The sequence below is a fragment of the Elephantulus edwardii genome, unplaced genomic scaffold (genome assembly GCF_000299155.1).
Source record: "Elephantulus edwardii isolate Elephantulus edwardi_28Jun2011 unplaced genomic scaffold, EleEdw1.0 scaffold00226, whole genome shotgun sequence".
NCBI lineage: Eukaryota > Metazoa > Chordata > Mammalia > Macroscelidea > Macroscelididae > Elephantulus > Elephantulus edwardii.
In genome coordinates this window covers 1,992,670-2,011,063 of record NW_006399976.1, presented here as the reverse complement: position 1 = coordinate 2,011,063, position 18,394 = coordinate 1,992,670, and the positions used below count along the sequence as shown (strand labels likewise).

Below are 18,394 nucleotides of genomic sequence, written 5' to 3'. Positions count from 1 at the left end.
CTTGAGCAGTTCTACTCTTAACACACAGGGTCATTAGGAATTGATCAATTAAAGACAAATGTGGGGGGGGGGTGATGTTTTAATCCAGGGATAGGAGGAAGGGAAAAGGGAAAGTAACTTTTTAGAGGGTACTGACCTGTTAAAGGGGCTGGAGAAGTAGAACAACGCATATACAACACGATGAACATAATCACTGCATTACAAATTACAAATATTGTTGAAATGGCAAATGTTTTGCTATGTTTCTACAATAAAGGAAAACAAACTTCTTTTGTTCAGTATGGTTTTTACGGGGATAATCCAGGCAATACAGGTACTCACGCCTGTTCACTGACTTTGACACCAACAGGTGACAGGTGACAGGCTGAAGTGGCAGTGGCAAGGCCACCTCGCCCTTCCCTCTGAGCTTCCTAGACCTGCCCCGACCCTCCCCCGCAACTAAACTGCAGCTCCAAAAGGCCTAGGCCCGCAGGTGGGGTCCACCTTTGGTATCTCTCACCAAACGTGGCGAGGGCCCCGGGGGATCATGGAGGCGGAGGGCGAAAGCAGGCTCACACCTGGATTCCGGCATCCTGCAGGCGGGGGCGGGGCGGGGCGGGGCAGGGCAGGGGAGACACCCGGGGCTTCTGCGCCTGCGTGGGGTCTTCCTCGCGCCTGCGTCCTGCCGGCAGCTCCTCCCAGACCGGACATAACGGTCCGTGCGGGGCTGCCGGAACGGAAGTGCAGGCGGACTGTCGCAGGGTGCGTTCGCCCTTGCTCCACACCCAGCCCTGTTCGTAGCCGAGGCCGCCGCGGACGCCTCCAGCTGCCGCCATGTCCGCTAGCGCCGTCTACGTGCTGGATTTGAAGGGCAAGGTACTCGGGGTTCCCCACCCTCCTTGTTGCCAGGCAACCGGCGGGGCCTCGCCCGAACCTACCCGCGTTGCTAGGTAACTGGCCTTTGGGCCCCACTCTGGTGTGAGACTTCATTCACTCTCACTGTCTTTGCGGCTTAGTCGGAGCCGGCTCCTAACTGACCCTTCAGCGGATGTCTCGGGCTGTAGATCGCACGAGAATGGAGAGTGCCCATCTTTCTTCCGCAGAATCCCCCTGGTGGATTTGAACTGCCAGCAGCGCTCCTCCCTACAGACGAGACCACTGGACATGAGACGGGGGGAGGTCCCAGGGCCGTTCCAGTGGACCCCTCCTATGGCTGAGAAAGCGAGGGGCCCCTTAGAGCCCCAGAGCCCCGCCTTGTTGCTAGGTAACAAGAGGGCTCCAGGACCCACCCTTGCAGTGCGCTAACTCTGGACTTCCACGGAAAACCTGGGAGGCCTGGCGAACCTTGGCCTCAGATGGCGTGGCGGTGACAGCGTGCCCTGGGGCTCCATCCGCCCTCGCAGCTGCCACGCTTCCCTGGGCGCTTTGTTCATCCCAGCCCCCCCGTTAGCATTGCTCAGCGGAAGTTCTGTACAAGGGTTAGGGCAGGTGGGCTGTAGAAGCCCACTGTGCACAGGGGGGAAAGTGAGGCACACAGGCCTCAAGACCCTACTGTCCAAGTTCGCACAGGTCGAGGGATCTAGAAGTCTAACCCAGAATCACCGTTGGTTCAGGTGCTTTTTGTGACGCTGGTGCTGTGTCCCAACAGTGCTGTCACTGAGTCCCCACTGTATGCATGGTGACCCCATGTGTGTGCTCCAAGAGCTTTTTCAGGCCTTTCTTCCAAGGGACTCTAGGTGAACTCGAATCACCAGCCTTTTCGTTAACAACCAGCTGCGTATCATGTGTACTCTCCAGGATCTCTGAAGTGTTACTTGTTAGTTTGTCAATTCCAAGTTATAGACCAGGAGATCCCACTATGTGCAGAGTACTGCCTCTCACAAGCAGGTCATCAGGCTTTCCACCATGCTACCTAGTGGGTTTGAAATGCCAACCTGTAGATTAACACCCAAGCACAAAGTGCTTGAGCTACCCAGCAACCTTGTGTATGTGAGGATGTCTAAGAAAAATGCTTAAAGGAAGGTTTGTGGAAGCCTTTGTTCAGTGCCTTCTGGCCTCCTCCAAGCACACGGGGTTTTGGGGAGGAGGCAAGGCAATGGCCTCTGGCTTCTTGTATATGGGAATGACAAAAATAGAACCTGACTTGTTTGACATTGATCTTGGAGATCAGTGAACCTGATAATGATTACTGAGAGGCACGTGAGTGTCAGGTCCTGGGGCCTGGGAGGTAAAGGTAGAGGAGTCAGAGCAGAAAACACACCGTTTTGGGGAGTGGACATCCCAGGGCTGCCCTGCGGATGCCACCCAGAATCAGCACTTGTGGGGCCCATGCTGCGTTTTCCTCCCAGCCTTGTCAAGGTGGGGAAGATGGGTACCCCAGGGGTAGGAGAAGCAGTGCACACCATGCCTTGCACCCCTGCTCTGCTTTCTCCCTGGCCCCTGAGTCTGGCTCACTCGTTGTTTCACCAAGTGTGTGAGCATTTAGAACTGCTAGTCACGAGGTCCCTGTGGCCATGGGGTCCAGGTGAGCCAGCATCCATCCTATAGCACAGCACAAGGTGAGGCCTTGGCAGGTGACTCCCCTGGGGCCTTGCTTTCCTCATGGCACAGGTGAGGCTTTTTCAGTCATGTTGTGGGGACTCGCTGAGCAGTGTGCTCAGAATGTTGATCCTGATGGCCATCCCACAGCCTTGTGGTCCAGCAGGGAGCCACACATGTCAGTGGAGGCAGTACTGGGTGGTCAGTTCCAAGTAGCCACAGGGCAAGGCTAGGCCTGAGGGGTTTTGCAATTTCATTGTTGTTGCAGGAAGGGAAGTGGTTATGAAAGACTTCCTGGAGGAGAAGGATGTCAGGTCTGGATTGGGCAGGTAACCAGGCAGTGGTCCGATTAGTAGGGAGGAGCTCCAGTGGGCACTCGGGGTGAGGGACAGCCACTGGGGTTTGGGAACCCAGGTAATGACCACATGTGGAGGCAGCACAGAGAGGCTGTGGCTGCTGAGATGTACAGCGAGAGCACACAGAGTCCCCCACGGTGGAGAGATTGTTCCCCAGAGAAGGGGGACAGAGGGACTCAGGAAGGGGGAGCTATGGAGACTTTGTGGCCAAGTGAGGCATCCCCAGTCTTGCCTTTTGGGAAGCTTCTCCCATCTCAGCGCTGTGCTGGCCTTTAGTCTTCCCTTCCCTGTGGATTGCATGCTTCCAGGCTTGTCTCCTGAGCAGACAGCGTTTGGCCAACACAAATGAATGTATCTGAAGCAATTCCTGACTGCAGGTCTCTGACAATCAGAGCCTCAACCCCCAACCCTTCCTGCGGCCTCTTGGGGCTCCTGACTTGCTAACTGCCTCCTCTAGTACGTGCTGTGGTGCCACCTTCAATTATTTGTCCTCCTGTCTCTCTCATGGTGTGCCCTCCCCATCTGTTTCCCATTGGATACTGGGGCCCCTTGGACTCAGGCCTTGGACCAGCTCTCTGTACCACTCCTCTCCCAGATGTGCCAGAGGAGAGAAAACCCCAGCTGCTCTCAAGTCCATTCCAACTCATGGGTACCTCTTATTTCCAGAGTAGAATTACCCCTTATGGGGTTTTTTTTGGCTGCGATCATTACCCAAGCAGATAACCAGGCCTTTCTTCCATGGTACAACTGGGTGGATTCAAACTGCTAAGTCTCTCTCTCTCCTTTTGAGTCATAACCAACTCATAGCTGACCCTCCAACAAGTTTTCAGAAGCTGTAAATCACAAGGGAGGAGATTGTCCATCTTTTACCTGCAGCGCAGCTGGTGGATTTGAACCACATGCCTTTGGGTTGGCAGTGCAGCTTCTTATCACGAGGTCACCAGAGTTCCCTCCTCATAGACTAGGCCAGTGCAAACTGTTCACACCATTCAAGGTCTAGTTATGTCAGCGACACTCAAATTTGTACCCATCTGAACTGCTCAGGGACCCATGGCCACTACATACTCAACATTATTTTAAAAACAACAAACCTCTTAACACCCCATCACCCCTAGATCTTCTCTGCACTGTGCACACTTCAGAAACCCCCACCTATCCAGCCAGTCACTTCACCAGATCATTATTCTACCTCCTTTACCTCCTCACCCGGTGCTGATCCCACAGGGCTCTTGGCCCCTCCCCTGGCTGGACTCTAGATGTACGTGCAGCTGTGAGCAGCCAGATGGAGGTGGTCGTGCAGCAAGCCTGCAGGGTGGTCGCTTTGTGGACACTGAGGAGGCATGAAGCCAGTGGGGTAGAGGGGGCTGCCCTTATCCTCCGGCAGGGCGAGCTGGGCTGAGGCTGCAGTGTGAGGAGAGCAGGGTGAGGACTGTATGCACAAAGCCCTGGGCAGGCGTGGTGTGTTTGGAGGCAAGCAGGGCTACAGTGGAGTGAACAGGGTTAGCAGGGGAGGGGTTAAGCTGCTTCGGGCCCTTCAGATGTGGACACAAGGCTCATGATATGTCCTTGGTGTAGGACGGAGGCTGCGTGGGCAGCAGGGGCAGCAGGGGGAGACGAGCCTGACATGGATTTAGACAGTCTCTCTCACTCTTTGTAGAGAGAGGAGTGGCTGAGGGGAACTGTCCCTCCTGGTTTGTCCTGTTCATAGCCTGCTAGGACCTGCGATCCTACTTGAGGCCATTCCCAGTCTCTCCCTTGGGCCTTGGTGTGGAGGGCAGGCCTCGAGCCTCCACTGGTCCTAGCTCTGCTCCTGCCCTAGAAGAGGGACACTGAGATGTCCACGGGTACCCCAGGGCATAGCGGCATGATGTGTGAGAACAGTGGCCTCCCCCTCATGAGGGCAGTGAGCAGAGGGTGAGGGTATGTGGATCCCATTGCCTAGGCCATCCCCAGGTCCCTGAACCACAGGCTGAGAATGTGTGTTTTTATGTGTGTGTCAGGGGTATCTGTCAGACCACGGGGGAGGGTGCTGTTCACGGGTGTTCTCGTCATGGTCCTGTGTGATTAAGGACAGTCGTTTCATCATGCACCGCGGGTCCGGAGCAGTCTGAGTGGGTCACCTCAATGGCAGCACCGCAGGCCTTGCTGAGCCTGCAGCCACAGCAGCTCCAAGTACACCCGGCACACGTCTCCCTGCTGCGCTTTCAGGCCCTTTCCATTCCTTTCCAAGCTCTGCTTTCCACGTAATAAACTGCAGGTGTCCGAAGTGTACAGTGGGTGAGTGAGGCCGTGTTTCCCTGCTGCCTCCTCGCCCAGCACAGCTGTTTCTTGTGTTCTAGGACTTGAGGACATGCTCTCCTCTTCAGCGTCAGGATCTGAGCCTCACTCACATTGTCATGGGTCCCCCTCTGTCCCCTGCGGTAGTGTGGATGGATAGATAGACTGTTTTTCTCTTCAGGTGTCTTTTGCATTGGCTCCAGTGTGTCTATTGAGAGTAAACTGCTCTGAGGGTGAACGCCCTGCAGGGGACTGGCTGGGTCACATGGTGGTCAATGTGTAACTTTAGAGAAACTATCAGACTTGTTTTCTCACGTGATTGCCCTGTTGTGCGCCCTGTCTGCAGTGGACGAGGCCCCCGGTACTCAACACCCTCATCCGTAAGCTGTGAAAGAGCCAGAAACGGGGCTTCCCTGGGCCTCATGCAGACCTCCAGCCACTTCCCTGGGGGCTCTGACACGAGCAGGAGGGGACCATGGGGAGAACCCTCTGGGGTCCCCAGGCTGTTCTGGTTGTCCCCCTCACTTTCTGGAGTGCCCTCTGGCACACTTTCCTTACAGCACTCTCTTCTCCCCCGTGGACAGGGCCTTGATGGGGTCTCCTGGTGGGTCTGCCCCAGGCACCTGGTTGAAGGACAGAGAGAAACCACCACACTCTCTTCCCCGCTCCCAGGTGCTTATCTGCAGGAACTACCGCGGCGATGTGGATATGTCGGAGGTGGAGCACTTCATGCCCATCCTGATGGAGAAGGAGGAGGAGGGCATGCTGTCGCCCATCCTGGCCCATGGCGGCGTCCGCTTCATGTGGATCAAGCATAACAACCTGTACTGTAGCCTTTTGGTGGAGGGTGCACGTGTGTGTAAGGCTGCAGGTCTGTACAAGTGGGAGCTGTGAGCCACGGCTCTGTCCAGGGCTGCGGGGAGGGCTGGCGTCCTAGACTAGCCGTTCTCAAAGGGCCCTTGGTGGCAGCAGGATTGGAGCCTGTAAACCAGGGTTCTCTGTGCTTAGGACTTGACTGTGCCTCTTTGCTTATCCCTCCTTGTCCTCAGTGCTGTGAGGAGCATGACAGTGGTCACACCATTCCCCGAAGCTGCCCTGGCCCGACAGCAGCAGTCCAGCATATGTGTGGGCGGCAGTTGTCAGAACTCGGCAAAACTGGGTAGACCCGTTCTCAGTCGGGCCCCACATCCTCACGTGGGTGCTGGGGAGCCCATGCGAAGGCTCCTTCTGGCGCCCTTGGCGGGTGTGCCTTGTGTGGGTGGCTTCCTTTCCCTCCCACCTGCCGGCTGGTTGTGTTGTTGGAGAGGAGGGTTCCCAGCAAGCCTATGTGTCTGCTGTGCCCAGGGACTCTCCTTGTCAAGCCCTGAGCTGGTGTCATGTCCTGAGCGCTGCCCCTCTGACTTGACTCATTCCTGTCCTGGCAGCTGCAGGATACTCACTGAAGCAGGCAGGGAGTGAGGTGGGACTAGAGCAGAGCTAGATAGCAGGATTGATCAGGGCTGGGCCAGGAATGTTACAGCAGAAACTGGGTGCAGCAGGAACACAGTGCTAGGGTAGCCCTGCTGCCACCCCTGAACTGTGCCTCCACAGTTCCCTCTGCCCCATCTCCCTACCCTTGGATGTCTGTGCTCAATTCTTCCTCTTAGCATCCTCCCCTGAACTGCCAGTTAAGTCCTTGGTGGCCCTGTCAGCTAAGCACCCCCTCTTAACCAGGTAGGTTTGATGTGAACTCAGGGCCCCATAGCCTTGCATTGGGACACAGTGTGGTTCAGAGTGGATTTCCTGCCTTTTGAATGGAAAGCCTGGATATCAATCCAGCCAGTGCACCTCATACATCACAGCCCCCACTGTCTCCCAGTGATCTTAGGTGATGCTATGATATTGAGCATTTTTCCATGAAGCTTCCAGACTAAGACAAGCAAGGAAGACAGACTTGGTGATCAACTTCCAAAACTCAGCCATGGAAACCCCATGGATCACAATGAGCTGATCCATAATTGATCAGAAGGAAGGTACAGGGCTGGGCCTGGGGTTGTCATGATTTAGCTGCAAATTCAGTGGCAGGCCTGGCTTGAGGGGATGTGGTGGGAGGGCACAGGGGGACTCAGAGCTCCTCCCCGATGTCTGAGAACTGGTGTTGGCGTCCAGGAGCTCCTTAACTCACCATGCAGTGGTCGCCACCTCCAAGAAGAATGCGTGTGTGTCTCTGGTCTTCTCCTTCCTCTATAAGGTGGTGCAGGTGAGTCTGGCATGGGGTACAGGGGGTGGCTTTCTGTTCTGCAGATTGGGACCTCCCTTTACATGGCTGCAGCCATTTGCTCCCCTGCCCTGGTGGGAGACACAAGTAAGCAGGAGAAAGGGATCCCAGGCAAGTGTGGGACGTGATCTGGCGGCTCTTGTGCACAGGCTCTGGCTTAGGAATAGCTTTTGGTGCCTCTGGAGGCATCGAACATGACCCCCAACCCTGTGAGTCTCCAACTGACTGTTAGAGGTCAGGAAGGTGGAAGAGCAAGAAGAAGGATTACGCTGGCCTGGCATTTTCATGGAGATTTAAAGACAGAGGCCTGGGACTCAGCCTGGAGAGTCACCCAGAAGGATGAGATGGCAGAGAGGGAGGTGGTAGCATGTGCAAAGGCCCTGAGGCAAGGGTGCATGTGGTGAACTTGGGCCATCAGGGAGACCAATAGGCCCAGAACAGGTAGTAAGGGTGGTGCTCAGGGCAGAGGTCAGCCAGGTGGAAAAGGGTTAGCCCGAAGGGCGAGGAATGTCAAGTAAGACCTCAGGATTTATCCCAGTTTTGACAAGAAGCTGTTGTAGACTTTAGGTAGGAAGCTGATGTGTCCTGAATTGATTAAAATTAGTTTTTCTGACTGTTGAGTAGAGAAAGAACCAGAAGGCAACAGGGAAGTCAGTGAGTGTCTGCTGTGGGTCCAGCAGAGAAGTGATGGGAGCTGGATGGCTCTCTCACCTCTGGGTAGTGTCCACTACAGCCTTCCTCAGGAATATTGGGAGCAGAGACTTTGGGACAGGGAGACAGGTGCAGTGAGCCTGCTAGGGAAGGCCTGTGTGTGGCTGTGGCACTGGGATGTGTGGTGACTGTTCTGTTGTAAAACTGTCAGTGATAGTGGTCCTAGAGGCTGAAGGTGGGGAGCAGGCAGTAGAAGGGTCCCATCCCCCTCCACTCTGTGGTCAGTATTCGGGGTGCTGGGAGAGTCAGAAGAACCTCCTGTCCTGTTCCCAGTAGCTCTTGCCTCCACCTGTGTCATCCGCAGTGCAGGCCAAAGGGTGGAAGGAAAGTCAGAATTAAAGAGACTTGGAAGGGACCTGACGGAGAGACAGTGTTTATGAGGGAGCAACTGAGGTACCTTTGCACCTCCCAGGCTCCTGTCCTGCCCTGGTCCCTCTAAGCCTATATCGTTAACCTGGAAATGGGCAGAATCAGCTTGTGAGCTTTGGGGTTTGAGGGAGGGGGAGTTTGTGCGTGCATTCATTTGTTTATTCCTCTCCCCTCGTGCACCCCCACTTGCTCTGCTTGCCCTCAACACCCTGCCCAGGTGTTCTCAGAATACTTTAAGGAGCTGGAGGAGGAGAGCATCCGCGACAACTTCGTCATCATCTACGAGCTGCTGGACGAGCTTATGGACTTTGGCTACCCGCAGACCACGGACAGCAAGATCCTTCAGGAGTGAGTCGGGGATCCTGTCAGGCACAGCCCTGGGGAGCAGGAGTCAGCGGGTCATTCACCAGTCCCCAGCGCACCCCATCAGTGTTAGAGCATTCATGTCGTCAGGTGTGGAAACGGTAGAAGCAAACATTTTTTCCCATGGTTGCACCCCTGTCTTCCTGCCAAGCCCTGGCTTTACAGAGAGGCTGTCATGCGTTGTGGGTCTCCCATGTAACAAGCAGCTTCCATGACCGGCTCTGATTCATTTCCTGCTCTGAGCAGCTTTTTTATGACTGTCACAAGTGAAGTTGTGATAAGTGCCTTCCTTGGCAATCCTGCCCTTCAGACAACAGTAGTTATTGTCAACTGACTCTGCTAAGCTGTTTTCCTCTGCTCAGTTCAGCCTTGCAGTCTGAGGGCTATCTCCTCATTTTATGGGAAGCTGAGGGAGGGAATCACTGACCTCACATGTGACCATTCCCTTAAACAGCTGAGTGGACTGGAAGGACCAGGCCACACTCCCCTGGCGTCAGGCCTGCCATACACCAGGCAGGGGAGCGCTCAGCCCCATTTTTGTTTGCAGTCCAACACTGGCTCTTTGGGTCCCCCAAAGTGATGTGGAGGGTTACTTGTTACTAAAATATGTTTGGTGTAAGTAGTAAGGTATTTTTTAAAAAGGCATGAAAACTATACACACCAAATTATATGTCAGCAAAACTCCCACAGTTACAACCCAGTCGTATTAATGTGTTTCATGCTATGCTGTCATTCTTTTTTTTTTTTTTTAATTTTATTTTATTATTTTAGTGTGAGTGTACCGTCAAATCATATCTGACTGATACAGGAAGAGATTGTCCCTCCTTCCCCGGCAGAGCATCTGGTAGATTCGAACTGTGTGCCTCTGGGATTGTAGTTGCAACTCCTTGCCACTAGGCCACCGGAGCTCCCCTTATACTGTCATTCTTGATGTCCATTTCCAAAAAGCCCGCAACAATGAACATAAACTCACTGTTCTAAACAAAAGAATCCTTTGCAAGCCATCCCAGGCTAAACAGGCCTTGCCTTCTGGTGGCTGGTGGCATGGTGGCATTGGGCGCTGTTTGCCGGTCAGTCAGGATGCCCCACCCATCTCCTGCCCTCCCCTCTGTCATTGCCCAGGGTCAGGGTGGTGGTGTGGTGACAGTGCTGTAACTCTGCGATTACTCCAAAGGTACATCACTCAGGAAGGTCACAAGCTGGAGACTGGGGCCCCGCGACCCCCTGCCACTGTCACCAACGCAGTGTCCTGGCGATCTGAGGGCATTAAGTACCGGAAGAATGAGGTGTTTTTGGATGTCATCGAATCAGTCAACCTCTTGGTAGGCTTTTTAAGAACTCTTGTCTTCTTTATAATAGAAAATGACCAGACTTAAAACTGGCAAAGCCCTGAGAAATGCTAGTTCAGCTGCTTGTTGAGCATGGCTGCTTTGTCTTTACTAGCGTGAGTCCCTGGGTGGTGAACAGTTGGCACTTGGCCACTAACTTAAAGGGCGCTCTGGTGGCTGCATGATAAGGAATTGTGCTGCCAACCCAAAGGCAAATGGTTCAAATCCACTGCTCCCTGGGAGAAAGATGGGCAGTCTCCTCCCAAGCAGTTTACAGTCTCTGAACGCCCACTGACGGGTCACCTGTGAGCAGGTTCTGATTCCGTGGCACATCACTAACGTAAAGGTTGGCGATTTGAACCCACCCAGCAGTGCCAGGGAAGGAAGGTCAGTCAGGTGGCCTACTTCTGTTAAGACTGCTCCCAGGAAGACCCAGTGGAGCTCAGTTTTATTCTGTAACACATGGGGTCACCAGAAGTCAGATCTGGTTCAGTGGCAAACAACAGCTTTTCTTCTGAGTTAGAATTATATCTAATTATTATTTTTTTAAAAAAAAGTCTCGCTTACAAAAAAGTTCAGGGCTCCTGTAATTGGAGCGTCCAGCTGTCTTTAAGCATTTAATGTCATCCTTTCAGACCTCTTTCTGTAGATAAATAAACTCAAACTGCTCTTTCTCTATAAAGATAGACCATAACAATGTGGGTCTACAACTTGGTGTTTTGTTTTAGTTGGTTTGGGGGTGGTTTTTTTGGTCTGTTGCTGTTTTATATGTGTTTGCCTTTTCTTTTAATCCTATTTTCATTCTGTGAACTTTAGCGTATTTATAGGTTTGTGTACTCACCCCCATAATCTGGATAAGAACAGCTCCATCACCCCAGAAAACTCCTTCGTGCTGTCCCCTTGTGGTCACCCCCTCCACCAGCCTTATCCCTAAGCCCTGGCAATAGCCCACCTGCCACTCCAGTTTTGTCTTCTTGAGACTGTCGCGTAGATGGAATCACAGCATGTAACCTTCTGAGCCTGGCTTTCACTCAGCGTAACACCTGTGCCGTATCTCCAAGTTGTTGTGTATATCAGAAGCTTGTTTCTTTTTACATTTGTTTGTTTGTTTTGTATTTGTGGTGTGGATGCATGACAGTCTGTTAATCCATTCACTCATTGAAGGACACTTGGGGTCTTTCTAGGGGTTTTGGTGACTGGGTTTTTTTTGGGTGGGGGATTTTGGGGTGGGGTTTTTTGCAATTATGAATAAAGTTGCTATAAACATATTGTGTCCAGGTTTTTGTGTGGACATAAGTTTTCATTTCTCTAGGGTAAATACCCAGGAGTGGGATTGCTGGGTCACACGGTAAGTGTATGTTTAACTTTATAAGAAACCGCCAAGCCCTTTTTGAGAGTGGCTGCACCCTTTTACACGCCCACCTGTGGTGTATGAGGGTTGGGGCCCGCGTCCTGTCAGCATTTGGTGTCCGTATTTTCATTTTTGCCGTTCTCATAGGTGTGTAGTGATGTCTTCTCAGAGTGTTAATCTGCATTGCCCTAAGAGCTAATAGTGTTTAGCATCTTTTTACGTGTTTGTTCACCCTCCTTACATCCTCTTTGGGGAAGTGTTTCTCCGTGTCTGTTGAGTACTTATGAAGTGGGTGCTTGATTTTCTTACTGTTGAATATCGGAAGTTCTTTATTTACTTATGATATAAGTCCTTTGTCAGAGAAGTGATTTGCAAATATTTGCTCCCTGGCTTGTAGCTTATCGTTTTATTGTCTTAGTTGTAACATGTACAAAGCAAGTTGTGAATTTTTATAAAATCCAAGTATCAATATTTTCTGGTTTGTGCTTTTTATGTCCTAAGCCCTGTTGTAACATATAAATACTCTCCTAAAAGTTTTAGGTGTCACATTAGATCCAAACTAGAGTGTGAGGTTTTTTCCAAGTTCATTATTTTTTCCCATATGGTTGCCCAGTTGTTCTAGTCCCTCATTAAAAAGACTATTATTAGTTCTCCATTGAATCGCACCATTGTCATGCCCAAAGTATGTGAGACGGAGCCTAAAAATCCTACTCTGTGTGTTCTCCTTTATACTTTTGGTAGAATTCTCTTAGAAAACTATCTAGGATTTCTTTTCAGGAAGTTTTTACTACAGATTTAATTTTTATCATATCCCCACTTTATCCTATAAAGTGAAAACAGTCTGCAGTGATAGGCTCTCTTTCCAATATTGGTAATTCCTGCCTCTCATTTTTTTGTTTTACAAATTTCACTAGAGATCTAGCAATCGCAGACTTTTACAAAGCATCAGCTCTTGATTTCATTGTTTTTTCTCTATTGTTTCTCTGTTTTCAGTTTTTACACTTAGATTTGGCATTTTCTTCCTTCTCCTTGGATTGGGTTTCTTTTGCTTTTTATTTTCTAGTTTTTTTTAAGGTGGAAATGGAAGTTATTGAGGTCTTTCCTTTTTTCCAGCGTAAACCCTAATGCCATGCCATTTCCCCCTGAGAACTGCTTTAGGTGCATCTCACAACTGACATGTTGGATTCTAGTTTTGTTCAATTCAAAGTAGTTTCAGATTCCTTTGTGGCATCCTCTGTGATCCACAGATTACTTTTAAAAGTATGTCAGTTTGTAGGTGGTGAGAGTTTATGTCAGCCTTTTGATCTTATCCCCCTTTTTTTAATACTGGTTTGTATACTTTGTGTTTCACACTATCCTTCATTCACATTGTGTTTCATACAATCATTTTCATTCATTATGTTTTGTAAACTCAATCACCTTTAAACCATGCCACAATTACCCTGTCTTTCCAGATCCCTGCTAGATCTTTCCCATTGCCTTTACCCCTCATCCCCCCCACCTGCAATGTTATTCTATTTTGACTGGCTAAAGTATCCTAGAAATGCTAGGGGAAAGCAAGTGAGTGTTGACATTACAATCCTTGCTAATTTTCTGTTACTGAGAAAGGAGTATTGAGATCTCCATGATTCTGAATTTGGCTCTCTATTTGGTTCTGCTCAATTAAAACAAGCTTGGAAGGAAGAGTGGCATCCACTTCCGTAATAGAAACCTCTAGAAACCTTTTGAACCTGGAGAGAGAATGAAAGACACCCAAGTGTTGAGGACTCTCCTTCATAGGGTTGCTGGTAGTCTCCTGTGACTCAGTGGCACTTAACAACAACAACATTTGGTTCTGTTAGTCATTGTTTCTTGTATTTTAAAGCTTTGCTGTTGAACACAAAGAAACAGAACTATTATGTTTTCTTGGTCAACAGATTCTTTTATTGTGTGCCTTTGGCATCCCTTGTGATTTTCTTTTCTTTGAAGTTGAGATTGATATCAGAATTGTCACTCTAGCTTTCTTTCGATTCATGTGTGTATGGCATATGTTTTTCCATCCTTCTTACAGGTTTTCCTTTCCTCCTTTTACTTTCTACCAACCCTTCATCTTTTTATTTGAAGTGAGTTTTGTGTAGATCCAATTCATGTAAAATTGGATCGCATTTCCTTTCCACCTCCTTCCAACCCATTCTGAAAATCTCTGTTTTCACTCATGTATTTAAACTATTTATACTTAATGTAGCATTGACTTTTTGGAAAGAAGGCTTCGCATCATAAGTCTTTTTTTTCTTATTTTTATGTTTTCTCTTTTCCTATATTTTTGTGAATTCTCTGAATTTTTTAGTGTGCCATTTTTATTTAAGTATATTAACTCTTATCTCCCTGTCTAGATTTTTTTTTAGCGATTGCTTAAAGAATTTTAAAATACATACTTTTTCATAGTTTATTTGGAATCCATAATTGAACCATTTTATTTGGAATGTAGAAACCTTGCTAACCCTTTATACTAGTTCTATATATGGTACATTTCCATACATTAACATTCCCATCAGACAGTGTTAACATTTTTGTATTCAATTGTTCAGCACACTTTTATAAATTTTTTTTTTTATGGTGAGAAAAATTTATTACATTTAGAATTAGCCCGCTGGACTCAGTTTAGATGATTCCAATTTTGTTGGCAACATCCAAAGCATCATAATCAGGAGCAAGTCGAACATAGGCCTTCTTCTCTCCATCAGGTCTAATCAAAGTGTTGACCTTAGCCACATCAATGTCATAGAGCTTCTTTACAGCTTGTTTAATTTGGTGCTTATTGGCCTTGACATCCACAATGAACACAAGTGTGTTGTTATCTTCTATCTTCTTCATGGCTGACTCAGTGGTCAGGGGAAATTTGATGATGGCATAGTGGTCAAGCTTGTTTCTCCTGGGAGCGCTCTTCCTGGGGTATTTGGGCTGCCGTCAGGGTCTCAGCGTCTTAGGCCGCCGGAACGTGGTTGACGTGCGGATCTTCTTTTTTTTTTTTTTTTGGGCTGTGGGCGCCCTTCAGGACTGCCTTCTTGGCCTTCAATGCCTTTGCTTTGGCTTCAGTTTTGGGAGGGGCAGGGACTTCCTTCTTCGCTTTCGGCGCCATCTTCATAAAAAGGCACTTTTATAAATTTTTAAAAATTTTAAAAAGGCAAAAAAAGGTACCATAGCTCTGCTTTTTTTTGGTAGTGTCTTAATTTTTTTTCCCCTTTGCCATTCTTTGCAGCAATTAAATTATATTGTTTCTGTGTTTAGATATATTTGGAGTTTTTTCTCTTTGGGATTTATTCAGATTCCAGAATTTGTACCTTTATATTCTCTACCAAAGCTGGGGTGCTTTCAGCCATCCTTTCTTCAGGTATATTCATATATTGCTTAACTCATGATACAGTTTGTCAGCGAGGACACTGTAGGATTTGGATGTTGTGCAGACACCATACCATCGGCCCTGGGAAGGGCACAAGTGGGCACTAAAAAAAAAATAAAACAAAAAACCCACCATCATGTCATGTGCTGCATGCCATCCGTTTGGTCATTGTCTGACTGCATATATGAGTGTCTGTGATCCCATCCTCCAGAGTTGGTGCTGCACATGGACTTGGGCTTCTAGGCTGGATTGCAGTTTGCCTCTGACCACATCTGAACTTACAGGGCCCACTCCCTTGCCAAAGAAGTCTGGTCATGTGTTGGGCTGCTAACCTAGAGGTGTGCAGTTCAAATCCACCGGCTGCTCAGGGGAGGAAGATGAGCCATCTGCTCCCATAAAGATTTACAGCCTTGGTAACTCCGTGGAAGGTCACCATGAGTCGTCATTGACTCAAGGGAAGCGAGTCAGTTTGAGGTGGGTGATCCTTTGCCAGATAGATTTCAGTTTAATCTCAGCAAAGCAGCAGATTTTTAAATGTAGAGGTCTCTGAAGACAACTTGAACCCAGCCAGGCCGTGTGCGTGCATCACCAACCTGCAAGTTGAGGTCCACTGACCTGCATGTAGATGGACATTGCCTGAGTGGACATTACACGGCGCACAGTTGTATATGTTCAGCACTGCACACATTCACTTGTCCTTCAGGATCCCAGTGGCCTGAATGTTGGCCCTTTTGTTATTGTCTTGCCGGTCCTGGTGCACATTCCTTTTTCTCTTGCTTCAGATTGGACCATCTCTGTTGGTGCATCATCACACCAGCCAGCCTTTTTTGGTGATATTCTCACTCTGCCGTTGAGTCTGTCTTTTGGGTTTTAATTCCCATTAATATACTTTTCACTTCTAAAATACCCTTTGAGTCTTCTTGACATTTTCAGTGTCTTTGCTGAGATAATTTAGTATTTATTGCCAAGAATATCTGTAGTTTTTCCAAAAGCTGCCTGAGGTCTTTGTTGAAAAATTGCAGTTCTGTGCCATCTTGGTCTTGATGTCTGTTGATTGAATTTCCACATGGAAGCTGGCATTTTCATGAATTATGCTGAATAATTTGGGGTTGTGTCTTAGACTTTTTTTTTTATTTATTATTCATTTCAATGAAGATTTACAGAGACTTTGGATTTCCATTCATTCATTCATTGTTGCACTTTTCTCCCCTCCCAACTCTCCCCCCTAGTCTAGTACACTACCCTCTTGGAAAAGTGAAAAAATTCTTTCATTGTTTTATAATCCCTCCTCCCTGGTCCACTCCACTATGCAGCCTTCGCTCTGGATTCTCATCATGACAAAAATACCTAATCACATATCCCTTTTAAACAGTTCTCTCTCTGTCATCTGTTCCAATGCAGTATACATTATGGAACCCATCTTTCTCAGTTCCCCCCCACCCCCAATGTCAGTCCTGTTTTACAACAGTGGCACCATGCAGTATTTGTCCTTTTGTGACTCATATATTTCACTCAGCATAATGTCCTCCCGGGTCACCCATTTTGAATAATATTGCATGAGAGTTCCTTGTTTTTCAATGCAGCATAGTATTCCATTGTGTGAATATACCACAGCTTCTCTATCCATTTGTTTGTTGATGGTCACTTAGGTTGTTTCCAACTCCTTGCTATTGTAAACAAAGCCACAATAAACATGGGTGTGCATATACTTTGGACCTTTTTTTAAATATTAAAATTCTAGATCTTGTGGATATCATATAGGAAACACTGATGCTTTAGTTTATACTGGCAGTTAGTTTGTCTAGATTCAGGCCATAGTCCCACCCACCCAACCTCCTGTGGGCTCCATTCGTTCTCGGGGGTAACCTGGGTCATATTCAACTCTACAAGCTTACGTTCACAAGCTTCTCCCTCTTATGGTCTTCCTGGTATATTCTGCTTGCCTAAGACTCTTCCCTTTTGATTCTTGCCGTTAAACATTTAAAGTCTTGGGAATTCAGGTTCCCTATTCTGTCATAAATATTTATGAGCAGGCCATTTCCTTGACTGAAGTAAAGTAGGGCAGAAAGAGAAAAGAGCAGTGACTTTTGCCCCACCCTTTTGGAGCTTGCCTTACACCTTCAGATGCCTGGGCCTGGGCTCCAGAATGAGAGCGAGACCAGTGCGTGGGCTGTGGATATCAAGAACCCATCTAGTTCGCGGCCAGATGGGGCTGCTTTCCCAGAGCACTTTGTGCTGCTGTGTCATTCCTGGCATCCGTTGACCCTGGGGGGTACACAGCTTGCAATGGCCCTCCTTGACCCTCTGCTGGCCATTACTTTCCAGTGTCCCATGGTTGCACTGAGCCTTTACCAGGTTTTATAGTTGTAGCAGGTGGCCAGTGGCCAAGAAAGGGAGTTGCATGCCGATTTCCACATGGACTTGCCTGTTGTTTGACAGGGAACTAGATGAGCCGTGGTGGTTTGGCTTCGGTCTTGAATGGCCTCATTTGGCGGTATCTGAATGGACATGATTGATTCTGCTATATGAGCCGTGATGAAGTGCCCTGATTCTAGAAAGCAGGTGGCTGGGACGCATCCATGTTGAACTCTTCTGTACATTGTGCTGTGGCTCTGCATCGAGATTCAGACAGCAGCATGAGAGTGCGTGGCTATCCTAGACTCTTCAGTTAAGTTGTATATGGGAGTTCTAGGCCCGAAATGGGCAGGAGTAACTGTCCAGATAATATGTGGATGTGCAAAGCCATCCCAGACACCAGTGTGGGCCTGCTTAACCATGCCTAGACACAAGAGTGGTTCTAGGCAGCCGTCGAGGGCAGCAGTGGGGCCTGGGAAGCTGTTTGAACACCATTGCTTGCCATGAACAGCTGTTCTAGACACCAGCGTGAATGTCCATATGCATGGGACTTAGCACCTCTGTTCCAGACACCAGTATGGGCCTGGACAGCTATTGTAGACACAAGCATGAATGCCCATATGCCTATGTGGGCCTGGGCAGCTGTTCTGGACATGAGGGTGGGTCTAGGCAGCTGTTCTGGATACCGGTGTAGGCCTCTGCAGCTGTTCTAGACAGCAGAGTGGGTCTAGACTTCAGAAAGGTCCTGCATGGTTGTCCTTGATTCTGGAGTGGCCCTGCACTGTTGTCCCAAACATTGGAGTGAGTCTGCGTGCTTGTCCCTGACACTGGAGGCGCCGTCATAGCCATCCTGGACACCAGAGTGGGCCTGCATGGCTGTCTTCAACATCGTATTGGGACTCTGTGGTTGGCCCACACACCAGAGTAGTCTATCTACATGGTGGTCCTGGACACCAGAGTGAATCTACATGGCCATCCCGGATATCAGAGTCAGTCTGTGTAATTGTCCTGGACACTGGAGTGGGCCTGCGTGGTGGTCCTGGACACCAGAGTGAGTCTGCGTGGTCATCCCGACACCAGAGTGGACCTGCACTGCCATCCCAGACACTAGAATGGGTCTTCATGGAATGA

The 18,394-nt window shown here is 49.1% G+C and overlaps 1 protein-coding gene across 3 annotated transcripts in view; it reads left to right on the top strand.

Moving 5' to 3' along the window:
• The first annotated feature begins 786 nt into the window (after nt 1-786).
• Nucleotides 787-18,394, top strand: part of AP1M1 (adaptor-related protein complex 1, mu 1 subunit) — a 33,374-nt gene continuing 15,766 nt past the window's right edge. The window contains exons 1-6 of one of the 3 annotated variants that reach the window (XM_006898283.1): nt 805-855; nt 5,823-5,979; nt 7,322-7,389; nt 8,705-8,835; nt 10,025-10,172; nt 11,491-11,526. In XM_006898283.1, the coding sequence (XP_006898345.1) occupies nt 814-855; nt 5,823-5,979; nt 7,322-7,389; nt 8,705-8,835; nt 10,025-10,172; nt 11,491-11,526 (582 nt within the window). In that variant the 5' untranslated portion in view covers nt 805-813. Of the gene's footprint in view, nt 856-5,822; nt 5,980-7,321; nt 7,390-8,704; nt 8,836-10,024; nt 10,173-11,490; nt 11,527-18,394 lie in introns of all 3 variants that reach the window. The other 2 variants (XM_006898281.1, XM_006898282.1) reach the window with 2 other exon arrangements.